Source organism: Poecile atricapillus, chromosome Z (assembly GCF_030490865.1).
Source record: "Poecile atricapillus isolate bPoeAtr1 chromosome Z, bPoeAtr1.hap1, whole genome shotgun sequence".
In the NCBI taxonomy this organism is placed as follows: Eukaryota; Metazoa; Chordata; class Aves; order Passeriformes; family Paridae; genus Poecile; species Poecile atricapillus.
Genome location: NC_081289.1, coordinates 61,069,066 through 61,082,419, shown reverse-complemented (window position 1 = coordinate 61,082,419; position 13,354 = coordinate 61,069,066). Strand labels below are relative to the sequence as shown.

The 13,354-nt window shown below is 36.0% G+C and overlaps 1 protein-coding gene across 5 annotated transcripts in view; it reads left to right on the top strand.

Moving 5' to 3' along the window:
- Positions 1-13,354, top strand: part of LOC131573386 (copine-8) — a 72,600-nt gene that overhangs the window by 15,041 nt on the left and 44,205 nt on the right. For 4 of the 5 annotated variants that reach the window (XR_009276186.1, XR_009276187.1, XM_058827309.1 and 1 more), the window contains exons 3-6: positions 4,876-4,922; positions 8,590-8,693; positions 11,575-11,614; positions 12,385-12,461. Coding sequence is in view for 2 of the 5 variants with exons in the window: in XM_058827309.1 (XP_058683292.1) it covers positions 4,876-4,922; positions 8,590-8,693; positions 11,575-11,614; positions 12,385-12,461 (268 nt within the window). In the remaining 3 variants the exon portion in view is untranslated. Of the gene's footprint in view, positions 1-4,875; positions 4,923-8,589; positions 8,694-11,574; positions 11,615-12,384; positions 12,462-13,354 lie in introns of those variants that run through there. The other variant, XM_058827311.1, reaches the window with a different exon arrangement.

Here is a 13,354-nt window from a genome sequence, read left to right as displayed (position 1 = left end):
TTCTGCATCAAAAATTTCTTGAGAGAGATTCTACATACACTTTTGAAAGGAAAAGCTTCTACTTCCTGGAGGAAAGCTACAAGAAGTTAGGAGTACCTTTGGTGTTTCTAACCTGTAAAGCTTCTTTTTAAAAAAAAAAAACGAAAAACAACCTTAGGAGACATAAGCAATACCATGCCTCTGGTGTAGGGAGATCACACAGAAACAAAACCGAGTGTTTTGCATATTAAAAAAAAAAATTTAGTTGGCTAAATATGATAGTAAAATTTAGTTGGGGGTTGGATGGGATGATTTTCAAAGATCCCTAACAGTTTTGTGATTCATTTAAAAAAAGCCCTCAATTAAACTGTTTTGAGGAATGCTCTGTGACCCATTGCCTGTAATGAGTTCAGAGATCTCTGATATTGACAAAAGTGATACGGTGTCTGTAGTTCTTAGGCTCAAATATTATTAATGACAAGTGCTTCAAGTTTTTTATCAGATAGGGCACTGTATTAGATATAAATTGGAGGATTTGAGTGGCAGGGGACTGCAGTGTGAGCTGTGTGGGAGAAGGCCATGAACCACCTTGTGACAGTCACAGCTGGTTCCTGTCAACTCTGAAAGCCATGTGAGTGTACTGGCCAGTTTTAGTACTCTGCAGGTTTTTTAATAGCCAGTTTAGTTTGTTTCCTTGTACTGTCCTTTAGGTGGGGACAGAGCTATGGCCATACTGTAAAAGAGGTGAGTAGTATAAAAAGTTCTTGTTCTTCTGTATTTGCAAGTACAGCAGGACAACTTTCCTCAATGTCTGTTCACTTGGACAAAGGCCATTCTCTAGGCTGGTCTGTATACAGTAAGTTTAATCTGTAGATAAGAAGGTGCCAAAATCAGCATCGAGCCACTGTCACAAGATCCACTTTTACAGCCACTGAATTTGCAGCCGTTAGATTTCATACAAGATAGAACCATGTAGAGTCATTCTATATGCTGAGGTGTCATTGCTTTTGACTAGGCCAGTTCTAATGTGCTTTTCATACTCCAGTGCATTTATCTAAGGATCATAGTGGTAGTGAAAATCCAATTTTATATTCTTGGTCTTTTTCTCAGAGGGACACACATGAATGTAGCTGACTTCCGTGTCAGTATAAATAGCCTTCTCCTGAAATTAAAAAGGAATTTGTGATTTTCCTGGTTCTTTTAGGAGATAAGCTTGGCCTTTTTTTGATACTATAATTGCTACTCAGTATTCCAATTCTGACCACTTCCCTGAAATCTAGAATACTCATGCCAAGAGGAATCTATCACTTTGCCTCCCCAGAGGCAAGTGACAGAAGTAACAGTAGAGATAGTAGATACAGATGGGATAGGCTTGGATAGCCATTATTCATGAAGTATTTTAAACAATACTGAAGCCTCTTACTGACAGTGCTTTCAGCTTAGTGGAGTCAAAGCAAGCCATATATACTGATTTACTGCAGTGTTGGGAGCATTCTGCTCTCCCAGTTTGGAGACGATTTCTTCTAGGAATATTTTTTTTTTTAAAACCTATGGGTTTTATTGGTTTTTTTTCTTGTAGAAAGCTGAGCTAAAGTAGTGCTTCCCTGATGAGGCAGGGATAAGACCTGCCTAGGAAATACAGATTAATGATTTTGGCATGTTTCCTCTGTCTAATGACAGGCAGAATTCTTTTCTTCCCAGGCTCTGACAACTCAGGCTGAGTCCTGCAGAGCTGTGCTGGCAGCAGCACAGTCAGATGAAATGTCCTCCTGTGGAGCCCCGTGGTTCCTGAGTATTGATGATCAAAAGAGTCCAGGATGAATGACTGAAGACATAAGGCTCTTCCCTGGGGAATCTCCCCATGGAGAATAATAACAGTAAGAAGAATCTCTTGGTGGTTGGGACAAAAGGATGTTAGGGCGCCTCTGCCTGGAAGGTATAAAAGCTGGTTAGTGAAGAGTATTGGGGAGCCCTGCTAGAACTGGTACCATGAAAAGATGTAGGTAGCATGGGGAAAACGTCAGTGTCATTGAGGATAAGTCTTCCTTGGAATGGAATAGATGTGTTGTGTTTGGGAAAACTAAGATGGGCAATGTTTGTGTAACAGTAATTGCCAGACTAAAGGATAAGCATATATGCATAGAAAGGAAAAGGACCAGAGCAGATAAGGGAGGCCCAGTCTATCTGGGAAAACAGGAAGGTGCAGGCTGTAATAATCAATAATATTTTGGCAACTGTATCTACAGCAGAGTAATAAGTATTGACATTTCCACCTTCATCTTCATTGCAAGATTTAATTAAATTTACCTTGAATGTGACGTGGTAGCAGTGTCCAGAGTTAAAAATTACTAAGTATTAGTATTCCTGACTACAAATGTAGCTGTATCTTCTCTTGGAACAACTCATACAGCAAAGCCTTCCAGAAGGGTTTCTCAGTTACTCTTAATCAGTGTGCTGCTGTGAACTTTCTCATTGCTCCCTCAAGTTTTGAGATTGAGAGACAAACTATTTTTTCAGCTGTCTTAGGATGCGGTTGCATAATACAATGACTTTTGAAATATTATTTATTCCCCTTTATTCCTTCTTCTCCCTCATGACAATGCTGTTAACTGTTTTCTTCCAAAAAAAATGACTTGCCTTGTAGAGCCTTAAGTCTTTGGTTTGAGCATTCCAAGTGCTTTAGATCAACTTTACCATGTGTATCTGCATTTTTCCAGTTGGATATGAATTTGTTGAATGAAGTTTTGAGTGATTATTGTAATTAATGTATCTGGATCTTTACAAAACCCTTTCCAAGAGCCATTCGAGATAGTGAACCTTAACATTGATGGAGACCAGTATCGTGGTTGGTTTCCTAAAATTTGTGGAGTGCATTTTAGAGGAAAGATTGAAGAATTTCAAATTTTTTTCTCAATTTACAAAGTATTTATCAGAAAATATGCCTTTTCTATAGCTTTCATTTGGGCTGACTTTGTTTTTGGAATGTCAGTGTGAGATGCACACGTGTATGTATCCCTGTCAGACTTGCACATTTTACTTACAATAAAATTTTGTATGAGGTGATTGCTTATTAGTCTATATTTTTATTATATTTAAAATATTGGCCACATCTGCAGCCTAGAGGGGGAGACCTTAGTCTCTGATTTTTCTCTGTGGTATCCAGTGACAGGAGATGAGGGAGTGGCCTAAAGCTGTGTTGGGGGAGGTTTATGTTGGATATTAGAAAAATGTTCTTCCCCCAGAGGGTGGTTGGGCACTGGAAGAGGCTCCCCAGGGCAGTGGTCACAGCACCAGCATGACAAGAATTCAACAAGTGTTTGGACAATGCTCTTGGGCAAATGGGGTGACTATTGAGGTGTCCTGTGCAGGCCAGCAGTTGGACTTGGATCCTGATGGATCCCTTCGAGCTCAGCATATTCTGTGATTCTACAGTTGTGGATGGATAGTCAGAAGTTCAGTAACCTACAGAACTTTTTTTAGCTAATTTCATAGCTTCTATTTCATTCTGTTTTCTCACATTTTCCCATTTCACTTCATTCTTCACGTAATACACTCCAGCAGCTTACTCCAGAGTGTGTTGTAAAAATAGGCTTTTTGGTTTGGATTCACTCTGCTGTCTCTTGAGAATTATTTTTAATTTTTTTTTTTTGGTAAGCTTTTTTTCATCTACAAAACATCTTACTTAAAAAATAAAAATAAAAGTGTTATCTTTTAGCTCCTGTGTGAGCTAAAATATTGAAATTGCTTTTTCCTGTTTCTCCTCTCATTTGCTACTGCCTAAGGGGATTTTTTTTTTTTTTTTTTTTTGGTGTGTGGAGCAAATGCATTTTAAGTAAGAAGAAAATGTAGTTAGAAGGTTGACTTCATTTCTGCTTTTGTCTGTTGATGATTCTGACTCCACTGAGAACAAAATCAAACCTCTACCTTTGTTGTTCAAGGCTGCAACCTAAAACAGTATTATTTTTACCTTCTTTTGAAAAATAATGATTGGTACAAGAAAAGAATATGTTGACAAAAAAAACAATATGTTGTCTGTATTTCTGTTATTTAGAAAGGATTTGAAGAGGAGTTTCAGGTAAAAATTGCTTTATCATAGTTACCTGCAACTAGTTCAAGACTGTGGAAAATAAGGTTTATAGTGCTCCTTCAGTGCAAATGGTCTGTACTTAAAATAGTGTTTAAAAGACCTGATTTTAATCACTGCACCCCGTTACCAGTCCTTGTGATGAAAGCTGCAGTGTAATATGTAGTGAGTGCTATACTGGAAACAGAGATCTGAATGACACCTGTGGGATAGTTCTGCTGGGTCTCTCAAGTTAGGGCAACAAATTTAATTGATTCCATTTTTTCAGGCTTTAGTTTAAAAAACTAAAGTATGCATATGTGAGATGCCTAAATATATATAAATAATTTGAAGTAAAATTGAGGAAGAAAACTTGAGTAATTTTTTTTTTTTCTGGTTCTGTTTCCCCTGTTTCTTTTCAGTAGGGTCCTCATTTGTTTTTTTACTTTTATTTTCTTCTCTCTTGAAGGAAATATATTTTAGGGTAATTGTGCATTAGATTATCTAGAATAGTCTGACTACCCACATTTAAAGAACACCTGCTTTTATTCAATTTTTCCTTTAAAGATTATCAAGTGCTTTGCTGGAGGTCAGGTGTAAGTGCTGCCTCCCATTTTAGAAGCACTACATTTATTAGCTGATTTCTGCAATAAGTACGCCACATGGTGACCAGTCTGCTTAGGCTTACTGACAGCTGAGGGAAAACATTACCATTTGATTGTCCTAGTTAGTAATTTCCACAGCACAAGAGACTACAAAATTAGTTCACTTAATTTAAGGATATGATAAAGTTTAAAAATAACAAAACTTTTTTTTTTTTTTTCCCCCCACAGTCTGTGTTTTGTACACACAAGCAATTGGAAACAAGGAATGGAGAGAGGTAAGATGCATATTCATAGATGTATAAACCTTTTGGGTGTATTTAAGGCTGGTCATTTGTCCTAGCAGAAGAGGGCATGTCATAGCCTATTGAATGCCATGCTAGGCGAATGGGGGTCCTATGTACCAGGAAACACTTAAAATACAGTTACATTGATCTCAATTTCCATATGTGTATCACACATTTCCATCAAAAAAGAAAACAAAATAGAGAAAATACATGAGTTTTCCATTTTACAGTCTCCCTCAGATAAATTTAACCAGACTTAGCTGTCAATTTGGTTGAGGTTTGTAGCTTGAGAGGGAGACATTCAAACAGGACTGAGCTATGGTGAGGGTCAGTGTCAGCAAAACTAGCCCGTAGCTGTGTTAAAGATGTACCTTTGCTGTGTAGTGTTTCAGACAATTTAGATGCTGCTGAATAGAGTGTTCACTATTGTAGGTAACAAGGGAGGGAGGATATCTTCTCTGTGAGTGTGAACACTCTAGAGAGATGTCTTAAGAAACTAAATCAAGTACCTCAGAACCTGGAACTCTGTTCCAGTACTTAGTCATCTAATTTTTCTTCTCTAATGTTAATCTTTGAAAGAATTGATGGTGTTGGGGGGAGGATGGACATCTTTCTACTGATAAAATACAGTTTACCTGCCTTCAGAGAGGATTGGTGGAACTTGTTCACTGCAGGTGTTTTTCACTATAGGTGCATCACTGTGTGGCCTTGGGCTTTAAGAATAGAGCCAAGAGTGGAATGTACTATCTTAGTATTTTTCCCTGTAAAAGAGAGGAGGTTTGATACTGTTGTTTTCAGAACTGATATTTTATATGATTTTATATGATTCATATGATGCTGTGTAAAATTTCCAGTAGGAGGTGACCAGGAACACAGAAAACAGACCTCTTCTCTTATATTTGGTGTCCTTGCCTGTTGGCCAGAGAATTGTATTTTCTGGTTTGCTGAAACATGGTGAATGTGAGTTTCAGTCTTGTCAAGAAGAGATAATTGAATTTGTCTCATGCTTGGGGAAAAGCCCATATAGCTTTGCAATACATAAAGCAGTGTACCTATTTAATTTGTATTTTTTAGCTAAATTGCTGCTCTGTGTTGTTCTTAAGTGGATACTAGACATCCTCTCAGTATACTTACTGGATCACATTCCTCTGATGATTCGTGTAAAGGAATGTCAATTTAAGGACTCATAATGGGAATTCCCTAATCATAGATAAATTAGGAGTTGTAGTGGACATAAACAAAGTTCTAAATGTCTGTATAGCGAACTGAAAACAGCAGATTCCTAATTCATACAGGTGCCTAGGTAGCTTGGTACAGTTTGGTTGTCAAACTTAGATCATCACTCAAGCATTTGGGTCCTCTTCTGGTTCAGGGTTAAGATGATTTTGTCAAAATTTTGGCTTTTATTATTGTCTAAGATTCATATGCAACTTTGTGCCATTTTCATACTTCTCTTGTGTAGCTGTTAAAACAAATACTTACCATTTTTAATATTATAATTGTCCTGATGGTAGAAATAAAAAATATCTTACCTAGAAGTACATAGAATTAAAGAGGAAGTTTAGGAATTACAGGCATTTAAACAGACTTTTGACATTGTAGTTGCTAGAAAATCTGAGGTTTTTGTTTTAAATCGTTATTATCTCCATCTTTTCTATCAGGAGGTTCAGGTATAAATACTTCCAACTCAGTTTTATGTTTACAGTTAGTGGAAAAAAGTAATATCCTGAGGGCAGTTCACCAGACCTAATTTAGATGTCTGCATTAGATCAAATGAATCATTCTATATAAATGCCTCCAAGAGATGAGCAAAAGCCTAAACTTCTGACTATGTCAGATGTAGAGTTCAATGAGTAGAATCCATTCCTAGTATCTGTTATAATAGTCAAAATTTAGAGGTTGGCATTGTGGAGGGGCTTAATCAGCACTGTGTTTTATGTGTTCTGACGTATTATATTTATACCATTAGTAAAACAAAAAAATTAAGGTGGTAGGTAGAAGATTAGTCCATTTAAATAGTTACATTGATTCTGTTACTCTCCCGAATAGTGTTTCTGAAGGCTTTGGCTTCTTGACCATGTTGAAATTTTAGCTTTATTCAATTGTTATTGGGGAAAGTAGACCATGTGGAGAACTAATTAATCAGTAGCTATGTTGTTAGTCATAAATGACTGGATTATAGAAGTAATCTCTTCTGTTTACAAAGGCAATAGGTAATTGGGAAAACAGATTTCAAAAGGTGCTTAATTTAGCTGAAAAGTGTAGACTAGTGATTTTTAGAGAACAGCATTTTAATGCCACAAGTAAGGTAAATTCTATTAGTAATTCATCAGTTAATTAATTAGTTATAGTAGTTTAATCACAGAAACATTTAAATTGGAAAAGGCTTTTGAGATCATTGAGTTCAAGCACATGGGAAGGAATCATTTGTGTCACCATGTAAAATAAGTAAACGGACAAAAAAACCTGAAGCCTCAACTAAAACCCAAAACAGTAATTTAAAATGATTTAAAGAAAAGTTAGTAGTGCCACTGAATTCAGTCTCTCAAGTTTTGTAAAAATCTAAGTATAATTGGTGAGAGATGAATGGGTATTCAGTTAGGCTTTTTCTGGTCTCATTGTGATTTGATCATCAGCACGTTGCATATTTATCTTTGGTTACTGATACGTCTGTAATGCATTGTAAATCAAGTCAGACTTCCCAAGGGTAACATGGTTGTAGTGTAAAATGAAATATTGCTTATTGAAAAAAATACAGAATTGAAGAGATGAAAAGTACTTAAAAATTTATGATGTTTTGTTATTTAAAATAATTAAAACTGAAACTTAGCTGTCATTTTATAATTTCTTTTTCTTTTGAAGTAACTTTTCCTTTGGATTCATACATAATTCTATTTCTAATGGAGCTATAAAATTTAAACCCATGATATATGAAATATGACAATCATGGATTAATTTAAGAGAATGAACCTGTGTGTCATCCAGCCTTCTATTCATCTGCTGCCAGTAGTTCATCCTCCTGATCCATGAAAAGCCATCTCCAAAGTCAGGCCAGGTTGCTCTAGGCCTTCCCCAGCTAAGGTTTGAATTTTTTTAAAATTAAAATATAAGCTTGGCAGGGACTGAGGCACCTCCTATAAACATCAAGAAGGAAAAGGCATTTTGCCAAAGCTCAGAGAGAGGTGTGATGAAGAGAGCTGAACTGAGGTGAAATAGGAGATGGACAGTGCAAAAATGATACATTTACAATGGAAATAACGTGTTCCCTAATATTTAAAGCTCTCTGAAATAAATAATATATGCAAGCTTTTGCTTGCTCTTGTGTTTGGATGGGGTTTTTTTTGGTGTGTTTTTTATTTCAGGAAACTGGATTTTTGTTACTGATTCAAATTTTTGTGGATTTTAATTGGCTTTGGGAGCTGATGTTGATGCAGTTTAGTTCAAGGTATTTCACTATATTGAAATATGAGGTCTTCTGCCACTCTGTCTTCATCCACAGGTAACTGATCTATTAATGTGAATGCACTAATTTTCTTTCATGGCATCTGTTCAAGAGAAGTTTTTACAGGCTTTCCTATATCTCACATATACCTGATATTGGCAGTTTAATTGTTCTTCCTTATGGCATGTAGCTTAAACTTGCTCTTTTCTTTTACAGTTTGGAAGAACAGAAGTAATTGATAATACTTTAAATCCAGATTTTGTAAGAAAATTTATAATGGACTACTTCTTTGAAGAAAGAGAGAATCTGCGATTTGATTTGTAAGTTAACAACTTTGACTTCAATATTTCAGCCTCTGTCAGCATGTAAAGTTTTGTCCAGCATAAAATTAACTTGGAGATGGTATCTATTGACATAGGATGAATTAATGTAATAGATATGACTAATTTAGCATTGCATCCTCAGAAATAAATGTGTAACATGATAATGACCAAGTTTTAAGAAACTGGCAGATGTTAACTAGTCAAAGTCCAATTATGCTTACAATTATTAATTTCAGAAAATAGAAAGAAAAAGATGTCAAAATGTTAAAATATTCTTGCAGCATAGTCAGCAAAACAGGTACAGATATACTGTCCAGAAATAAAATACTGTACAAGTAGCACAGACCCAAAATTTTCTTTACTATACATCTAAATATACTGAATTTTAGATTTTAAAACAACAGCAGTTGATCTAGAAGTAGATGGCTTTTGACATTATTCCAGATGTGCTCATTTCATTCCGCTGGTGTTTTGACTTTGACTTTATTCTTTGGAAAATAGAATTGAGAGTCCAGTCACCAGGTCATGTCACCACTGCACGTTGTCTCTTACATTTCAGTCCTTTCTGATTATTTCAGTCTTTGTGGTAATCAAGGTTGTCTTATTTTCCTTAATTTTCATCCTTTTTTATTAGGAGTTCTTTCTTAACTTTGCCCCAGGAAAGAATATGAATAACCCTCATAGATAATTAAGTTTTTGCTGCAGTTTTGAATCCCACTATGTATTGTGGCCACCAATTTTCTTTGTATGTCCTTTTTTAGTTGAAGAATCCTTTCCCTGTTTCTTTTCACTTCCTTTGTAAGATGTCCTAGACCACCTATTTCAAGGAATGAAAGGAAATACTTAAAGCTAGGAAGATTACAGGGTGCTTTGATGTGGCAAGGTACAAATTCTTAGACTTCAACAATGGAAGTCTGATGCAGACTTTATTTGTAGTTTTAAGAGTTGGGTTTAATGTCATTCAATCTGTGGAGTATAACTATAGTGGGTTATTTAAAATAGGTTTTAAGTCAAAACTAAGCAATTTGTGAAATAAGGGATTCTTCTCCAAATATAAAGCATTGCTGAAATAGCCACACAGTGGGGGCTGTGTGGAAATTGTATCTATTTGCCTTCTGCTTCTCATAGGATGCATGTCTGTTATGGGGAGGGGGCAGTGCAATAGAAATGAAAAGTGATAGAAATGAACTGAGAAAGCCAAGGTCAGTCTGCAGAAAGAAAGGGGAGTCTGTAAAGACCTTCTGGGTAAATGCTTTCTGGAGAGGATTTGGACCTGGAAGGGAAAACAGTCTCCTGTTTAATTCTTTATGTATTCAGAAAAATGGATTCCTGTCTGTTAATGAAAAGCTGTAAATATCACACGTTCACTGTAGTTATCAGAAAGACCTGACGGCTTTCTGCTGCTGTCCTGGGTTACCTGGGCACGAGTCTCTTCTGAACTCAAAGCTGAATAGCTGTTGCTTTCTTTGCCTGCAAGTGATCATATTGTGGCCATATTATGTGAATTTGTTGTAGAGCCCTCTAATAATGATAGATGAAAAATTAAATATCTTAGAACTCTGAGTTAAAAATGTGGATCTCATATAGCCACTAATGGATTAAATCCCAATTCTGAAAGTTTCCTGTATTCAGTTCCTTGGTGAAATTGTGTACTACTGTTGTTAGTTTTCGAAGAAATTTCTTGATTTAAAGTTGACATGATTAATATATTTTTCAGGGGGGAAAAAAAAAGTGGCAAGAGTAGCTCTGATATTTGTTGCTTCAATATATGTGCATGATCCTCCCCCTAAAATGTACAGCCACCAATGTCACAGGCCCCTTTCTGCTCACAGCTGGTACTTAGTAAGTGATTTTGCCAGTGAAGTCATTCTTTGTTTTACTTTTCTAGCTATCCCTCAGGTCAAATTATAAGTTGCGTCTTCCTGTGCAATTTCACCAAAGAGTTTGCCTTTAACTGGAGGATGGAACTTGTGTTAGTGGTATTTCTAGGAATTTCTTTTCTTAATAAATATGTTTCTAAAGCTTTGACTGTGCTGCACCACATCCAGCTATGTTATGGTATTCCTGTCATCCTGACTTGTGGTCTGGTCCATGATGCATCCCAGCAACCAGTTGTGGCAGCACAACCAAAGGGATAGCATTCCATGCAATGGGAACAGAAACATGCAGGGGAGCCTGAGATGGGCAGTAACATAACAGATAAAAATCTTTTCAGTTTCGTTACTGGTATTGAACCTGAACGGATTATTTGATAAAAAATATTACTTGGATTATCTGATAAAGATGGAAGACTATTATAGAGATTAGTAATCTTGTATGAATTTCTTACATTTTTTTCAATCTCTCTTAAATTTTGAGAGTTTTTTTTTTTAACTCTTGATTATGGAAGGGAAACTATGATATTTTCTAGCTGGAGGAAGGTGAAGATTATGATAAACTCAGAAGAACAAGTCGAACTCTTGCTAAAAGCAGTTTAGTTTATTGTCAGTTACTTCTATTTGCTTATTCAAATGACTGAAAATTGCGTAAGAAAATAATTTACAAGTTAGTTTGTTTTCTAGGGTTCCTTTTTAATTTTTGGTCTGCTTTTTGTTATCTTTCATTGTTCAAACAGGAATATCAGAAGAATTTCTCTTTAAAGCTTGCACTTTGTTCAAAATTATTTAATTTCAAATAACTAGTGAACCATAGTCCTATAATACGTGATGATTCAGTTTGTCTTCCTTACTGGGGAACTCCCATTCACAAATCTGTGTAAATTTAATACATGGCGATAGGCAAAAGAATTGTTTGATTTTTGTTTCTTTACATAATTGTCATCAGAAATGTCTGAGACACTGGCAACTCTAATACAAGTTTTCTATTTTTTTTTCCTAAGCTATGATGTTGACTCAAAAAGTCCTAACCTGTCAAAGCATGTAAGTTCTTCCTCACTATTATAATTTTTTGTGCTAAAATGCTTGAAGTTCTTCAGTATGTTTATTTTCTTTTTACTTTAATTACTTTATTTACTTTTTACTGTTACAGAGACAAATACAGTGATTGTGTTATGTGAAAACACATAATCCTGATAAGTATAATTTTAATGGGACATTTCTCTTGCAAAGGACATATTTGAGCATGCATGTATGCCTTTTCAGATATGTAATATGCTGCAATTTGCTGATACTTTTCTGGGTCCTAAAATTGAAGTTTTGATTATGTCTCAATGTTAGAAGAAACATTTTATACTCATGTTGTCTTGAAGTGGGAGGGATGAAGTAGTAACTTTAAAATTTAGAGAAGAAGGGTAGAATTCAGAGGTTTCTCAGTGATGTTTTTGAAAGATAAATACAGGAAGGCTGTGATAAGAGAACCTTTGAGAACCTGGAGCAAACTAAGAGAGTAGTAGAAGGAATGCTGTGTGTGTGCTTCACAGTGAAAAGATGAGACTTTTAGCCATTTATCTCCAATTACATGCTCCCTGTAGTGACTGTGTAGTGCCTTAGAATTACATCTGTAAATGTAACCTACTGTTATGTCAAATAGGTGGTAGTGTGTCTGTTTATGATTCATTATTGCATAGTTATTTCTAAGATGTGGTGTTCAGCAGAACCTGTTCTTCAATAGGGAACAGCTCAGATAAATGGGAAACCAAATTTCATTGTGTGAAATATGAATTCTGAGTTCTTATGTTGTTGCTTTTCAGGATTTTTTGGGACAGATGTTTTGTACACTGGGAGAAATAGTGGGATCACAGGGGAGCAGACTGGAAAAATCAATTGTGTAAGTATTCTGGGATGCTGGATGAATGCATACTGCTGCATGAGGCAGGAGTTGTGGAGCTTTTTTGCTGTAAGGTATCGTGATCTACAGAATTGACAGATACGGCTTTTAAGAGAGGGTAGATAGTTACATGCAATAGAAGTCTTTCTTTATATAAGCTATGATAATTTAGGTTTCATTTTGGACAATTAGCAAAGGAATTGACTAATCCAAAGATTTTGTCAACCTTGTTATGTTTTCCATTAGAAATAGCTTGTGTAGCAATCTAAAAAATGTTTATTGTTTGAAAATTAGCACATCATAAAAATTGTGTTACCTTTTGTTCAAGCATTTGAGTTCCTGCAAAAAAAATCCTTGACAAAGAAACAGTGAAGAATCAGATAACCATATTATCAGATTTCTAATACAGTCACTCAAAATCATTAGTATCAGCAAATGTTGTGGTTTTAGACAACAGTATTTTGTGATTCTCCCCTTAATCTCATTCTAGATATTAAACTTTTAAAAACATGTCTAGGAAATAACCTTGAGGACCAGTACAGTAAGTGTCATAATAGAAAAGTTGTGTTAGGTTATGTGATTAAAAAGGTTGTGTGCAAACAAATGAGAATTGTCCCAATGGTAGGTGGGGGAGCCTGAATACCTTGCCCTGGCTCCTTTCAGACCCATCCCAGGAGAGTCATCAGCTTATGGAAACCCAAAGAATCACAGAGGTACAAGGCACAGGCAGGGGCATTCCAGTAACACAACTGAGGAAACAATCCCTGCCCAGCTCCAGGGCTGTCCCAGAGAACCAGAGTCCCAGTACTGTGGGATGGCAACACGCAGTCACTGCTTGTTCTGGACATGTTTTAGTTCCTGATGGCTGCACAGTTTGAGCACAGAAATCCTGT